The following is a 17,974-nucleotide window of genomic DNA, read 5'->3' as shown; positions in this document are numbered from 1 at the left end:
TTATTTATGTTCATTTTAGATTTACATAACTGCGTTTGAAAAATTTTTTAAAAATTGAACATTGTAGAAATAAATAAAATCAAGAAAGAATATTTAATACACAAGTCAAGAAAAGAGAGTACGTGTGTTGACAACTTGTTAAAAAAATAGAATGTCTTTATAAAGGAAAATAGTTGCGAAATTCTCTCTAAATTAACCATCATGTCTGGCTTTAGCCCCAACGCAAAATCAAATATTTTCTAATAATTAGCTTCTTACTTTAAATCTTTCGTAGAAGAGAACCTTTACCTACCGAATTTCGATGGTGAGTTGATAATATGACTATTTGTGGCAAACTTCGAATGATAAGAAATTTTCTGCATGATGCAAATTCTGATAACGAGAGGAAACACAATAGAACCACAAAAAAATCAATACGTATTTTAGCATGTATAGTTTAATTTTACTTAAATATCTAAATTGTGTGTCTTTTAATATCAATGCTTTAGCTGTTAAGAATTCAGTTAACCACGTGATCTTCCTGGGAGGACTAGCTGCCAATCATGTATCACGTGGTCTTCCTGTTGTTGTTTAGTATATTTTTTTCCAGTAGAAGGGAACTTGACTCCTGTACTAGGGGGGAGTGTGATCTCGGTTCTCTCTCTCTCCAGAGAAATTTTGTGTAGTTCTCTAAACCTTCTACACTATGGCGTACTCAAGTGCCTTTTGTTGTTGATGTTGCCAATAAACCACATGAAAGACAACATGTGTCATCAAGTCATTTCACCCAGGACACAATCTTCACTATAAAATAAATTGTTGTGTAATCATGAAATGCAATAATTTTTTAATACTTGCTGATTTCATTTCGCTAATTGAAATTATGTGATCGTGTTTTTAATGTAAATATGTATAATTATGATAGAAAAATTAAAGTTATAAAATTGAATACATTCTTTTCTTATTTTTATTACAATAATTAATATTTGGTAGCAAATCTTTTCACTTTGATTACAGCTTACAGTCTTTTAGTTGCAGATGCCACTAGTTTTTAGCTGTTTAAGCTGAAGTTTTTTATCCGTTCTTCTATTAAATTCCTTTTTAGGTCATCCTTTGTTATGCCATGTTCGTGAACGCTTTTTTTATTTCTTTATTGAAACTATAAATTTTTTATGACATTTAAGGCCGGAGATTGGGTAGAGTATGTTGCTGTTGATAACAATTATACAAGGAGTATGATTTGACTATTTCCGACTTAATTGTCGGTTATTGTCTTGTTGAGAAACTAAGTTTTACTCTGATGCCTGTTTATCATTGCTTTTTAAAGTGTCAAGGGAAATAAATCCATCTATAATATCGTCAGTGAACCTAGATTCTTCAATTGGTCCAAAATTAGATTCTGCCTCATACTTAATCATTATGGGGCATTAAGGACCAAGTCACTTTCAACTTTTCACATGCTTTATATCAATCTTCTTTTCAGCGTAGATTTTATTTAAATTCATGAGGAAAAAAAATAGCATCTCTAAATGGTTTTGGCTTAATTTTTTTCGAAATAATCTCTTTTTTAGCACTTTTATTTAATTTGACTTGTTTCAATTTTGTAAGTATAGAATCTTTTATCGAATTTACGCATGCTTCCTAATGTCACTTGCTTCCCGCTTCTCAAAAATGGGAACAAGAAGCTTCTGACATGGTATTTAATTCTTACCGTCCTGGTTGCTGCAGAAATGGTTTGGAGCTGGCTACCCTCTATTGACAACGAGATGTGTCTCCTACGGGAGGGACTGTACCGTTGTCGGTGATGGCCTATCGGTAACCTTCAACCATAGTTGACACCCATGCAATAGCAGTGTTCTGGCTATTAAGATTTTTCCGAATGCCTTCGAGATGAGGCAGAGTACCCTTTCGCTAACGCTTGAAATTTTGTATATTTATGTGCTAAATTTAGCTTGTTCTTTGGAACTTTGAAAAAATTCTCTCTGACCTTGCCACACGTCTTTCTAATTTAAATATTTTTTTCTTGTATTGACTCGATGGGAAATTAATTTATGACCTCCCTATGCAAAATTTAATATGATTTAGCTCGCTGCCTGTTTCCCCCCCCCCCGCTTTACCCTTCATGGAGAATATTTGTAACTACGCTTATCTGGCATTTACATAAATCTGTTCATTTCAAGATGAAATTATTGGTTAAGTTATACTGCATTCATAATAATACATGACATTTAATTGAAATAATGTTCCTGAAATTCGGAACAGTTTTAAGAATCAGTCTTTCACAAATGAATAATCATAGACTGACTACTCCGACACGTCCGAAGGCATACGGAAAAACTTGAATGACCGGACTGCCACAACAGCAACACTGCCAGGAACTGTGGTTGAATCCTAAGGGCCGTCACCGGCCACGGTACAACACTTCTCTAAGGAAGCAAGTTCCGTCCTCGATGGGAGGTAGCAAACCTCCAAATTTTCGTATACACCAAGGGTGGAGAGAACCAAACACCAAAGCCGAAAGCTTCTCATTCTCAATTACGATGTGCCCACGTGGGATTTAACAAATGAATAAAGCTAGAAAAATGAATAAAAGAGGTAAAAATAATTTTAAAAAATATATTATATATGAAAATACATTAGATTTTTAAAAAATATAGAGAAACAAAATTAGTGGGTTGCATAGTTTATAATTCAAACAGCCAAATATATTTGCAATTGTCGAAGCGACGAGTTGCATGAGATAAGATGATGAGTTGATAATTGCTGAAAAACATTCAGTTGCACGTTCTATATTCAAGAATATAGAACGTTCATTTTTTAAATATTTTTTGTCTAATTATATGAAGGATTGATCGTAAAGTCTCTGCTTCGGAACCGGATGGTATCAAGTGCGAGACCCGATTCCACCGAAGAACCATCGTGTTAAGCGGGCTCTGGTTTACGTTAAATCCGTCGAAGCCAATCATACTCCCGCTGATGTCTTGTGGATGTTTGGAGAAGGGGTGCCAGTTCAGGCGAAGTCCTCGTCATCTGACCGCGGTTCAGAATTACGACTTCCGTCCCAAAATAGCCATATTGTTGCTTTAAAACTGGACATTAATATAACTAAATTAAACTAATTATATGAAAGGCGTGGCTTCTTTCCTGATTACTGTACACCTACATTGAGAACAACTGAATATTTGTAAGCCAGCATTTTACTTCTTGACTTATCGTACACAAAGCATCGCTCTGAATATTTTTCCTTTCTGTCTGCTCAAGCTGTATCTTTTAACCTTCCTTTGTTTGCGAATTATTTTCGAAATATATTCCGATTCTCTGAAACATTATGTTCGTGAGAAGTTGACTCTGATTACTGTATCTTAAATAGTGCCATAAAAATTGTTTTGTGAATGTTTCGTTTCCTAATCAAGACTATTTTCTTACAGAGTTATGTTACGGACTGTGAGTTATTGTCTTCATGGACTCGTACCTGCTTCATGCATCTGCGCCGATCGCTACGATCGAGAGGCAGTTGTCAAGGCTTTAGGGGATGAAGCTGGCCTCAAACCACCGTTGGTTTTAGGTCAGCTATCATCCACTCCCGACGAGCTATTGAAATTGGACCAGGTAAGAGCATGTTCTGCATAATTCAAGCAGCTTCTTTCATACAAATTTATTTTACTTCCTAATAAGAGATAATCCATTATATTTTGGAAATTTATTTATTTTTTGTTTAACTTTAGAGCCTTAAGAATTACAAAGGCGACTCCTTACGCTGTTTGTCCTTTGAAGTTATTCGCTGTAAATGTCTTAAATATTGCTTTCTATATCAAACATTTTATATGTGGACGTATCTAGCCTGTTTTTGCAAGAGAATATAATTAGTGGTAATAAATAAAAATATAGATATTTACTTCATCACTCAAAGTCAAACATGAAAAAAAAAATGAATTTAAAAAACTCAAAAAGTGGGCTGAAAAGGAGATTGCCAAAAATTTGTGAAAAATTTTATTCGAAAAGTTATAATTCAATAAGTTATACCATAGCACATCCTTTAAGGTTAATATCATCATTAAGTTTTTAAATGAAGGAACCTCATAATAGGGTTTCAGCTTCGAAATCAGAAGATCTCAGCTCGAAATACGCTTTCATCGTCAATCTGCTCTTTATGTAGTCTTGATACATATTAAATCCTCCATCGTGGACCAAACGTCCATAAATTGATAGGTTTGTAATGGTACTGGCTCAAGTATCGTCTACATTATTTAACCATTATTCAAAATGATGAATTAATCAAATGAAGCAATGCATTAATCAAATAAAGCATAAAAATAACATCACTGAAACTGTAAGTTCAGGAGTTCGAAGTTATGTTAACACACAAGGGTTATTAAGAACTTTTATAAATTAATTATTATGTGATTGTAAGTAGTAGTTTAAAAGCATTATTCAATTTGAAATTATAATTGAAAAAGTCGAAAATTTTAGTTTTTAATCTTGGGTTTCTTAAAAATTTACTCAGTTTAAAAGAGACGTAGAAAATCCAAATAAAATAAGATTTCTCTTCATCGAAAAATACATGTAATAAAGAATTAAAAATCAAAACTTTTGAAATTAAAAACAAAAAATCAACAGTTACAGGTAGATCACGTTCCATAAGCTCCCAGATATGTTTATGAAATACGCCATAAGTATCTTATTTTTCAACAAAAATTGAAGTAATTATTTTGAATGAAATCTCAAATTTTTATTTTGCTTAGAAACAAGTTGAAAGATGATTTAATACGAATAAAAGATTGAAGCAAAAAAAAACAATAAATGCTCTGTATCTGTGTTTAGAAAACGTAAAAGCATAAAAAAATCTTAAAATACTTCAATCTTATTTGAGACTTTTTGAGTATACTTCATTCTCAAGGAAAATAATGCACACTCGGTGAGAAATCAAGATCTTTTTTAATGCGTTTAATTTCTTTCAGTCGTGATCTAACGTTAATAATGCTACTGAAGGAGCTTTTCTTTGGTTGACCAAGACCTTAGCAAAATAAGTAATTTCACTTCAAATTTCATGAAGAAATTTTTTAATGCAACAAAAATATCATTTGTATTAAAAGATGGATCTTTTGATTCATCAATGGATGTTTCTTTGAGAATACATTCGGACGCAGTGGCCTGGTGGTAAGGTCTCAGCTTCGGAACCGGGAAAATTTCAGGTTCGAGACCCGATTTCATTGTGAAAGTGGGTCTGGTGCACGTTAAATCCGTCCGGGCCAAACGTTCTCCTGCTGGTGTGGTGTGGTGTGGAGATGGGGATACCAGCTCAGGTGTCGCCCTCGTCATCTGACCGCGATTCAAAATTAAGAGGTCCGTCCGAAAATAGCTCTAGTGTTGCTTTAAAAGGGGACGTTAATATAACTAAACGAAACTTACGAATACATTCATGAATAATAACATACATAAATTGAGGTAACCAGAATACACTTAAATTTACCTAATTTGCAACGATCTTTAAAGAATATCTCTATTTATTTCATCAAAACGCGGGGGGTGGGGGCGATGTTATCTTAATTCTATCTAGACTTCCAAACCGGAAGGTACCAGGCTCTAATTAAAGATATGTCTTATGTATGCACCTAGAGCGTGCTAAATTCACTGAGAGTCTAATGCCTTCACACTGTCTTCTAACGGAAACCCAGAGACATTCTTGCATGTCGGTGCAGATGCGGTCCCCGTTGCCTGACCACGGTTCAAAGCTACGAAGTTTGTCTCAAAACAGCTTTCGTGTATCTTGTTAAAATCAATGTTAATCCCTTCAACCCGACTGTTGCATGATTAAAATTTTAAATCCCATGTAAAAATGGTTTTGCCTACGGTAACCCATATAAAAGTAGGATTTATTTACCCGAAAGGGAATGATCTCCGTACTTGCCCATTAAAGCCAAAAGGGTTAATATATCGTAGCTAAACTAAATTAAATCAAAAACATACTGCTGCATGCAATATTTTTTTTAAATACCACAAAAACCTCGTAATGCCACAAAACCAAAATTTTTCCAGTTATTATTGTCTTAAATTGATTTGTTCGCACCAAATAAGATCAAACATAGAAATTAATCAATACATTATTTGCGTCGTGTACGTGATTTAAACGTCATACAAAATCTCGTATTGCATCACAATCTATTTCTGAACACTTTCTTCAATAAGTTGAGACACATTTGTAATAAACAATTACGAAACATATCTATCCCGACAGCTGGTTTTGTAAGGAATCCCCGTCGGCAAAATTCTCCCTATTCAGATGCTTTCAAGTAAATAATGAATATTCCATAGGACCAAAGGATTCTTAGATATAAATATCTGCTGATAACTACTGTAGTTTTAATATCTCCAAAAAGTGTGTTATTGAACTCATGCACCAAAGAATTCTTTCATTTTAAAATATGATTTAAATTAAGAGTAATTATTGGATTCGAAAAGTTTGTAGTGGAATACGAAAAAGTAATTTAATTGGAACATTATTCTTTAATGCTTTAATGTCTGCTAAATATACCGCTATTTTATCTATACAATAACAGATTATTATCTATTATATTATATTACAAATAATACATTATTATCTATTGCATTATATTACACATAGTAGATAATAATCTATTATTTCTAGAAGTCTAATTCTCAATGGAATTTGACAAATACGCTGTTTCAACATAATGGGTGACAAATCATTTCATTCACGTGCTTTTCTTGATAAATACATTCGGAAATAGCTCCACTGGATACGGATGTTGCTTTGAATAGCTCCCGGACTAACCAGATCTAATTCCATACACATTATTTCCTTTTAGAATTAAAAGTTAAAGTTGTTATGAAAGAGAGTTCAGGAGTAGAATAAATTTGATAAGCTGTATTATTATGGAATAATAATCTGATATAATAGAATTTAATCCCATTATATTACTTTTTTGGGGGAATTAAAGATGAAAGTTTACGAAGAAGAATCCATAAATATATTTGATAAATCGTTATTATGGTTGCATAATCAGCAAGAAGAATTTGTTTGATGGGTGCGTCTGTGTATTTCTCGAATGAAGTCATTATGATTTTGTAATTCTCTTCTGCCGAAGAAAATCAATTATTAGGGTTAAATGACTTTTATTTAAAATTTAAAAATAGTTTATTATAATTCTATTTTATAAAACCTTTCATTCCTTTTATGATATGATTTAATTCCTTTTTATCGGGTTGTATACTCCATAGGCTGGGTTATTTTTCTACTATTGTTTACGTGAGAGATGAATATTGTTTTTATGTTTTGTATTGAATATTTAAAAAATAAAATATTACAATGACAGTTTCAATTACTTGCAAACATCTTAGTTTTCAATTGCTGATAAGTATTCTCCCAAATAATTTTTGCATACGATACTTATTTATTTCCAACAGTTCTGTCAACTTATGCCTACACTTAAACTTTGGAAATTTTAAATCTTTTCTTGAAAACGTTAAACTTTGGAAATTTTTTACACCATGTCTTAAGCTCCATACAGATATACAAACATTTGACCAAAACAATATTTTGATACAGATTAGAAATAACCAATTAGAAGAGGGAAAAAAAATAGAAAAAATTAATCAATATCAATTAGGCTTTAAAATGTTATTAAATTATGAAATTAAAAGTTCAGATTTATTTTTATATAATATATAAAAGATATTTTCTTATGTTTCATCAGTTTTCCTTCGATTGCATAAAAAATATGGTTCTTATTGAAAAAAGCGAAAGGTTGAATTTTGAATGCTAAATATTTTGTTGCGGTTTCCTCGGTATATTTCTTGAGAAAAATATAGAATCAAGTCAAATTCATCAAAGTCCATGAAATTATAAAAAATTTTAATAAGACTTATATAAAGAATTTACTGATTATAAATTATTAAAAGCTTAATACATTATTGAATTTTGATTTTATGTATTGATTTATAGAAACAGCGCTGATTTTGAATAATGAACTGAATTTTTATTTTTCCAACTGCAGGGAAATTCTAGCTTCCGAAAAATAAAACTAAGAGTTTTCTATTCAAGAATTGCACTCACGGGTAAAACATTATTTTCAAGTTCTGCACCTGCAGGATAGAATATTATTATACAGCCATTTCAGTTTAATCAATATTTATACCGTATTACTTTAAGGCATGAAAATAATTTTTCCCCTTCTGTTTACGCTCTGCTTGCTTCTTTGGAAGTGCATTTTTAAGCAGACGATAGTTTATAGAGCGACAAAGCTTCATCGAGATTATTATTTACACATGGTTACCATGTAATTACTTTTCTATAACCTCGGGAGGTAAAAGTGAATTATGAATAGCATTTTTAGATATAAATAAATCACACGCGTATCGAAAATAATTTGATTCTAACAAATATTTGGTGAAAAGATTTTTCAAAAACTCTAGTGTACATTTAGTGACTTCTGTGGCGAAGACTCTAAATTTTTAATAATTATTAGCATTGACAAAGACAGCAAAATACAGTAATAGACTCTCTAAAAATATTTGTAAGTGCACATTGAGAAAATTGATATTAAAAAATTAGAAAATTCGATATAGGATGAGACAAAACATATCACACTTCTGTTTTTCTAAGAAAATATCGAACAAAATATATTTCTAATAATTTAAGAAAAGCAATATTTTTAAAGAGAAATTTAATTTATTTAAGAAATATTTTCGCATTTAAATTAAGTAATTTGCATTTTGAATGTAATTATACTATAGTATCATGTAGTTTTGGATTGAGACAAAATAAGCAGCTGATTATTAATAAAATCGTAGTCGAAGTGAAAAACGCCCTTCCCGGTGTTCGAATTTTTAATTTATTGTAATTTAAAATTCAATAAATTTGCATATTTTAATTTGACCAAATCAAATTTATTAGTTTTATTTGCATTTTTAGATGTTTTCATTTAAATTAAGAAAGTCATTTGAAATATACATTGAGGGAAAAAATTATTTATTTGCTTTTTTTAAGTAGTTATATTTTATATATAAAATGAAGAACTTTAATGAATGAATATAATTGAAAATAATTTAATATCTAATTTTGAATGAAGTAAATTAAACATCACTTAGTGGGTTTAAAAGCGCGGCCCAATTATTTGTTTGCAGTTGTCTGTGACTACTGAACAAGAAAAGAAAAAAAAAAAATAATTTTCACAACTCTGTGTGAAGTAATGAACAATTAGATGTCAGATGATATCTATTTTTTGTCATGTCGTGATATCAAGTGAAAGGACTCTATTAAAAATCACAGCCTACTATTACATATTCTATATCTTGAGTTATCAATTTGTGTAATGGAAAAACAATGCATTTGATTCATATCAATTTGTTCTAGCAAAATTAATTTCATTTCGATAGATCATCAATTATCGTTTTATTTGAGTAAAATCATTATTCTATTTAATTTCAATGAAACATTTGAATTTAAATGTTGATTTATTTGTTTTAATCTATATTTATTCGAATAAGTATAATTAATGATCTAATTAGTTTCAAAATTTTTATTTTTCAATAGAATTATACCCATGTTGATATCTTTATATATGTTTAGATACCCATATAAAGACAGACATTTGTTGAAAATGAGACTCGCCAAATTTTTGTAAACACATTTATACCACTTTTTTTCTACGTATGCCATTTTTTGTAAAAAACAAGGTTGCCATAGCTGCGGTTTGAAACAAAATCTAAATTTCAGTAGATAAACAATTTTAGGCCTTTAAATTTCTTTATTAACGTAGTCTATTGCAGTGGAGTTTTATGTAAAAGTATAGGTATAAAAATAACAGAAAGGTGTTTATTAAATAATAAGAATTCAAAATGAGCATCATTCATGGGAAATCTCGTTTAAATCCGGCGATTTGAGCGTTCCATTTAAAATTTTCTTGATTTATTACAGTGTTTCAAAGTGGATTTCACGTTTCCATTTCAAAAAATATTTTTCGACAAAAAAATCTTTTTCAGCAAAAAAATCCCTTTAACCCAGGCCTCCCTTTAGGGTATTATAATCTTTGGGAACTGTATAAAAATCTAGGTTTCATTTTTTTTTTATTTCAGAATTACATTTACTAACTTAAACAAAATAAAATTCTTTAAATTTCCCCCCTTTTTTCCGATAAACCGTACATGCTTATATCTGACAGGTTACTAATTAGCTATTGAACCGCAATTGTACACCCTGTATCTGTACAAATACAATCACCATACATTTGATTTATTTTCTAATTGACATTTTCTATCATTAAAGTTCTTCATTAAAAGTTTTTACATCATATATATATATATATATATATAACTAGTCTTAAAAATATGTGTTAAGGTTTTATATGTTAACATTTGATAAGTATTTATTAAACATAAACCGTGATGTATACTATTTATTATTTTTACTTTTTATAGATTCTTTGTCCCCTTCATCCAATTTGAGTTCCAAATATTTCTTATCTTTGAATGTAAATTATTTTATGACGGCGTGGTGTCCTCTCTTCAATGTAATCCTCAATCGAATTGTTAATTTCTTTAAGGATGCTATAGTTTAAGCTTTTTCGAATATACTTATATAAATATACATTTACTGTAATTAAAATATACATATGATCAAAAATATCTGGTATTTTCAAATTTATACATTTTGTCAAATTTCTCCAGAAAAAGTGGACGAGCTACCCTTAACCATCAACCATGTAAATATAATATGCTTGATCACACAATTTTTTAATGAAGTTCACGACGGCATTTTAGTGTCCCCCCCCCCGAAATTGATAAAAAAGAAAATGTTTTGTGCTTACTTCATTTCACAGGAAATTGATAATGGCTTGCAACTTTTACAACTGATTTAATTTGCTGTGAGCAATACTTACGGGAAATTTTTCCGCATATTTTTTCTTATAATATGCCGAATTTCCAACCAAATTATAAGAATTTTTTAAAATATGTTAGTATGACACTATGTTAATATTTTTAAGTAAATGCTTCTAACATTCAAAGAAATATAAAGAATTACAGAAAATAATTTTTAATTGCACATATACACCGCATAACACATTTCATTTTTCATAATTTCTAAGATATATTAAAGACAACTTGTATAAAAATTTCAGTTGAATACCAATAAAATTCAGAAAGATATTGTCATTGAAGCGAGTTGATTATCAGTTGCTCTCAAATTATGAAGTATTTTTCACAAACTGGTATTTTTCGAACTTGACTTTGCAAATATTTATACCGAATCGTATAAAGATTCAAAATATGCCTAATACTCCTGCATATAATATCAATAAGTAAAATTCCAATAAATTAAGCTTTGTAAATAACAATCAAATTTATTATTCAAATTAATTGTACAATGGATAGATGGATGGATTTGCAAGATTTAATAGCGGAAGAGGCATACGATTAAATGAAAATTAATTGCACAAGCATTAAAATAATATGCCATTGAGATCCGAATTCCGAACATGCCAATCCGATTCCTCTCTTGTGGAATGAATTGGAATGATGAATTCCCCCTAGACCACAACGCTCCTCATCGGTAATAAGGCTTACCAGTTTTCTTTCAAAAGAATGACACCCAATTACTGCAAAAATATTAAAAAGCTGCTACTATACAGTCTTCTTCCTTTAACAGTAACCGTTATTACTGCAATAGGTGATCCCACTTCGTTTTATAGTTGATGTATCAACCAAATAAGCCTAGGTGCATTTAATTATACAGTATATATAAAGCTGTATAGTATTATAATTCCAGTGCTTGGAGATTATAATAACTTGGGTAAATATTGACATTTTTTTCGCAATTTCGAAACTTTTTCAATTTTTTAGTTGTAATTTTTTTAAATACTATATCAGAATATAATTTTGTATAGATTTACATTTCATTTGCTATGGTCTTCCATACATTTAATGCATTGTTTTACTCTATAAACAAAAAAAAAAATCTTTCCAAACGATTAATATTAAATTTTTATGATTTTAAATATGTAAAATTTAGTTCCTTTTTATTTTCTCAAACATTTAACGCATTAATTTTTAATGAAAACTGGATTTATTCATAGCATTAGGCTAATTAGATGAATTTTTTTTAATACTTCGAAAACCATGGTGAGATGCCTTAAAAAAGGATTAGCTGTTTTTCTTATTCAAATGACTCTTGTTTCCTTCCTATAACATTATTGAATATAAATTACATTAATAATAGAGATACTTTATAAGCTTTGTATCATACGCTAGGATGATAAAAATAAAACAACCATATCTGATAGAATTCTGGTAATCCTGTTTTGGCTTTGAGCATAAAGCTTTGGCGTATCAGAGTTATATACAGATGAATGGACCTTGTTCTTCTTGATTCTTTTTATTACTTTATAAGATAGGTGATAAAGTTAAATGCTAAATTTTATTTATCTGGCTTTGAGCTATTGTTTTCCTATGGATGTATAGACATGTAGACTTTTCTTAGACGGATTGTGTCCAAAATTTGATACAAATATAAATTTTAATGTAAAGTTCACATATTAAATTCGATTCTTCTAATTAGTTCCATTTTTTACTTATGTTTGCAGTTCAGAGACTTCATAACAGAGAATTAATATAACTAAACAATTCATTTAGTTTCTTACTGTTACTCGTATTACTTTCCATATATTATCAATTCTAAGATGAAAATCGAAATAAAAATAATATGCATTATTTCCAAGCAAAATACATTTTTTAAAACTTTTTCTCTGTTCGTCTTTAAAGTAGATCCACTTTAGACTGAATGTTTAATATTATGCATATTTATACAGATCAAATTATCTTTCACACTTTTCAGAGTTGAATGGATCGGATCTTGAAATAATCATGATCTGGCATTTTGGAACATAGAAATGAACATAACTGTGAAACAAATTTTTTCTCTTACTTAACTATTCAATTTTTTAATTAATTGCATAATTCCATATGGAAAAATCAGACAGAAATATACTCTATCAAAGCCCCCAAAAGTTAACAGTTAAAGCTGATATTGTTAGTTAAGTTTATAAATAAATAAAAATGGGAATCTTTGAAATCTGAGAAAATTGATGAAACATACTTATCTATAAACGTGTTTTGCGTACGCGTGCTTATACTTTGTTCCATTACTTCACAAAGTTTAGATATTCTGCTTTTTAAAATTGATTGGCCTAATTGAAATATCTAAGTCTTTAAATGTGATGCTGCCTATTACACCATAATAGTTAAGAATTTCTTTGACGTAGAGCGTAATGAATTGAACAACCAAATTTAAGCAATTCATATTTTTAATGTGAATTACTGTTAACAAAAATCAGTTTATAGTATGATTCTTAAAATAAATGCTACAGTAATTTTCATGCTTTTAAGAAAAAAATTTCCATTTTGAATTGAAATACTACTAGAATTCTCGTTTCGATATTTCTTAAAAATATAGATAATTGACGACTGCTGAATAATCCTTAAAGGTGTTTAAAAAAATTGAAAATATATATAATTCTTTTTATCAAATTAAATATATTTATAGTAAATTAATAAAACAATACAATTTTTATTTATTTATCAAGTTGATATATTGATGATAAAGGAGGTAATTAAATTCATATCTTAATATATGTATCTACATCATTCCTTAGCGAATTCATCAGCATTATAAAAGCCAGGTGTATAATCTTATGACAGGATGTTTCTTTCCTAATAAATCTTTTGAGGAAATGGTTCTTTCCAAAGATTCATTACAAAAGCTATTGCAGTAAGAGCCGAGAGGTTTTTATTTCTTACAAAGAGATAATGTTTATGAAACTTTCCTTCAGTCAACATTTCCTGAGATGAAGTAAAATAATGATCGATAATGGATCTTATCTTTAATGGATGTTGTGGCCTGATGAATCCCTTGCGTGCCAGCGACGATTTCTAGATTTTCAGAATCTGGCATGGCTAAGAAGTCAACTTTTTCTCTGTGATCCTATACATTTTTTTTTTTTACTTCTCTGTATTGGGAATGTCTACCACGTAAGCCTGCTGATCAACTAACTTCCTTTTATGAGCTCCACCCATAAGTTAAACTACTCCTTTGTCACGAAATAATTTGAGTACAATTCAGAAAAACCAAATAAAATAATGGAAGCGGTTATAATGAATTTTTGTAGTTAATAACTAGGCAATAATGAAGAGAAATCAGAGAATCCTAAATTATAAATTGTGTTTAAGGTTAATTGGCGCTCATCATATAGCTGCACGAGGACTCTTATTGTTCCACCAAGAAATTTTGAAAAGCATGATCGTATTACAATTGAATCGATACCCAACCGTTCATCCCTTCGCACCAAATGCATATTGGAATGTCGAATCCACGATATCAAGCATTGTAATTAAAGCCAGAAAGCTACAATGGCCTGGTTGTAAAGTCTCCTATATAGAATTGGAGGGTTCCAGGTTTGAAATCCAGCTCTAACAGAATAATCGTTGTCTACGCGAGCCTGGTGTGCATTAAATATTGGGGAATTAATAAGGCATCCTCCTGCTAGCGTTGTGTGAACGTTTGGGGAGTGTGCCTTCTCCGGCGTTATACTCGTTACCTATTAATGCTTATAAGCTACAAGGCCTATCCTTGTTTTCTTTAATTTGCCTTAAAACAAGAACGTTAATCAAATTAATCATTCCATTGGCAATTTTTATGTTTTTTCCCCACCTTTCTTAAACTATATACTATTAACATTCATCGTCTGATAAACGTCTTCCGCCGATATAGTACGGAAATTTGAAGATGAGGATACTGTCTTGGGCGTCCCCTTCTTCATCCGACCATGATTCAGAATTAAAAAATCCTGTTCGAAAATGACTCGTGTTTTTTAAAAACAGGATATTGATCCTCTAACCGGAATATCATTCAAATACCCGTTCACTTATGTTTAGAAGCCGATATTGTGATAGAAGATTAATGTTATTAAATTTAAATCGATATCAGGTTTAACACATACTTATCTTACAATCTCGAAGATTATTCAATGAACCCAATCCTAACGCTTATCATCAGGTCAGAACAAACTTTACCAAAAGTGCATGCTTGAAAAGGTGCGTTCTACATTTTTCTTTGTCTGAATAATGCAACGGAATAAAAGCAATTTGCAAGTTGCTGTTTAGGGACTAACCTGGATGCTTGAACCGCCAGTTCAAAGACAAAATTGACAAAAGAACTAAATATCTCATTTTCTAAACCAAGTATCTTATTTCGATTTCCTTAACAAATCATTTCACCGAAAGACACTACAAAAATGGAAATGAGACTTCCGGTATGGCAACTGGTTCTAGCTTACTGATAAGTAAAGCAAGATATGGGGTCGAGTCGCCTCTACTCCGATGATTGGACGTGTCTCCAACGGGAGAGGTTGTGCCATGGCTGTTGATGACCATTAAGACAAACCGTGTGCTTTCTTCAATATTCCCACGACAACTGTCATTGAGTTATCTAAGAAAGTCACAGCAATTCAAAGGGTGGCTTATCAAATCAAAATATTTTATACGAATAAAGTATGGCTTAATGTAGTTGAACGAAAAACGAATCTCTTAATCAATGAGTAATAATGCTCTGTTTGCCTACTGTATAAACTTATTAACAGCATTTATTGAATTCCACTTTCTAATGAAATCAAACATGTAACTTTAGAAAACTATTTATCAATTTTTCTTACAAATTTGGAAAATATGGCATTTAAAGACAAGGAATGTTCTTTTACTTTTCATCTCGTTAACCAAACATCGGAAATAATAAACCCTCGTGATCAGTAAAAGTAATAAATACGACCGCTTCTGGCAAAATTATTGAGCAATTCAATAACTTTGGAGAAAGTTTTAACTTAAATTAGCTAATAGATTCTATACAAAAGCTTCAGGTCTTTTATTTTAAGCAATTAACTTGCGCGCTTATATTTACAGAAGCATTTGCCTTGAATAAATGTAAAGTTTAATAATGAAACAAGAAAGACGAAAAAGCCCCGTAACCTACATAATTAAATTGCTGAGCTCAACTGCTGAATTGCAAGGAAAATTCTTTGTTACCCAATTAGTGAAGTTAGATCATAAATAGCACTTAATTATTCTCTTAGAATTTATTAAGTCATCGTTGTTACTCAGTAACATTATAGGTTGTTGGATAATAAAGATAATCGCTCATTAGTGCAGTTAATAATTTTGCGATATTTGAGCTAGCTATTTGCGTAATAATCTTATGCTCTACAAATAAATATTTCTTTTATAACTTATTTTCAAATAAAATTCCTGTACGTTCTCTTGATATACAGTGACTGCTTACGTGATATCTAAACAAATCTGATATTTATAATTTTAAAGAAAGTTTATCCCAGCACACGACTTTATTAATTTTACATTGAGTGTTTCAATAAAATTCTAATTTCTTACAGGTATTCATAAAGACAGAACTCAAAGTAGGAGTTATTCTTGTCAGAGAAGGGCAACAAAGTGAAGAACAAATTTTAGATAATCAATCACACACGCCTCTCTTTGACGAATTTCTCTCAATACTTGGAGATAGAATCCGATTGAAAGGTTTGTTCCTTGAGTTATTTACATTTCTCTTATTTTTATAATTTCTAATATTTATGTATAATTGGCCTTTATAATGTAAGTTTCTTATTTGTTGTTTCAAATTTTGTATAGAATAAATGGCAATAAAATTTTTACGACTTCTCTGGTGTAAAATTATACCATCACATAAGTGTTCAGTGCTACCACGATTCGAAATTTTTTATCTTCTGACCAGAATATAGCCCTTTCTAAATTACATTAAGTAAATGAGTAATTAAAAAACATTTTAGTCAGAAAGTTAATATAAAATATTGATGCATTATTCCGCACTGCTGTGAAAGTCTATGGCAGTCTCGATTTCGAGAAAAGACCGTGAATTCCAGATCCGTTTACGCGAAAGATCCACCATGCGTACAGACAAAGCGCGAATCAAATCCATGAAGTATGAAATGCCCTCCCACTGAAATGATGTAATGCAGCTGAAGAATTCTGGATTAGGCATTCTTCTCGTTGTTCACGAGTTAAAATAGCCCTCGCTTAACTTCAAAATTGGATGTTAATCAAAATAACTAAAAACAATCGGTACTGATTGTTTTCTTTATATTTCTAATTCAATCCAATATATAAAAATTAGTTTTTGTTCGTATTTTATGCTCTTCCATACCGTTCATCTGATTGCAATAAAACTTTACCAACTTATTATTTGCACTTACACGAAAGTTATAGGCATAGTAAAATTGTTAGCATTTATTTTGAATGCAAAATTTACAAACAAATAGTTTCATACGTTTCTATTATTCAACATTATTTTAATATTATCATCGATGCCAGTCAGTGTAAGTGAAATGAAGTCCAAAAATTCCCGTACTTTAGAATCTCAAGATCAACATGTGGCAAGAATCGAAAGACGAAGTTTATGTACTAACCAATCACACGCATCAGAATCAGAAGACCAACAGCCGACAAGAATCGAGGCAGCTAGTCCCATTATTCCCTCAGACATGCCTTTTGATTTCAAAAGACTGCAGTACCCCATTCGACTTGCATTCTCGATGACCATCAACAAGGCGCAAGGTCAATCACTTCAAGTGTGCAGATTGAACCTAGAAAATCCATGTTTTTCACATGGCAGTTGTATGTTGGATGCTTACGAGTCGGACAGCCAAGAAATTTATTTATTTTCGCTGAAGACGGAAAAACAAAAAATATTGTATACCCTAAAGTACTTGAATAATAAAGTCAAAAAAAAATATTATTTATACTTATTCCTTGTATATCATTCAATTTCAATGAATGCTCATTGTCGACAAGAAAATAAATATCATTCTTTCTATCAATCCTAATTAAACAACATAGCTATTTCAGATTTCAAACTATATTTCCCAAATTATTTTTTCTGCGACAGCAACACGACGGGCAC

General features: G+C 30.5%; 1 protein-coding gene across 3 annotated transcripts in view; it reads left to right on the top strand.

Annotated features, from left to right (window-relative positions):
* LOC129960928 (uncharacterized) overlaps nucleotides 1-17,974 on the top strand; it is a 123,950-nt gene that overhangs the window by 41,168 nt on the left and 64,808 nt on the right. For all 3 annotated transcript variants that reach the window (XM_056074676.1, XM_056074675.1, XM_056074677.1), the window contains 2 exons: nucleotides 3,408-3,588; nucleotides 16,431-16,575. In XM_056074676.1, coding sequence (XP_055930651.1) covers nucleotides 3,408-3,588; nucleotides 16,431-16,575 — 326 coding nt within the window. The remainder of the gene's footprint in view (nucleotides 1-3,407; nucleotides 3,589-16,430; nucleotides 16,576-17,974) is intronic.

Source organism: Argiope bruennichi, chromosome X2, assembly GCF_947563725.1.
Source record: "Argiope bruennichi chromosome X2, qqArgBrue1.1, whole genome shotgun sequence".
NCBI classification, from domain to species: Eukaryota; Metazoa; Arthropoda; class Arachnida; order Araneae; family Araneidae; genus Argiope; species Argiope bruennichi.
The sequence above is the reverse complement of the archived record's forward strand: the minus strand, read 5'-3'. Positions and strand labels throughout refer to the sequence as shown.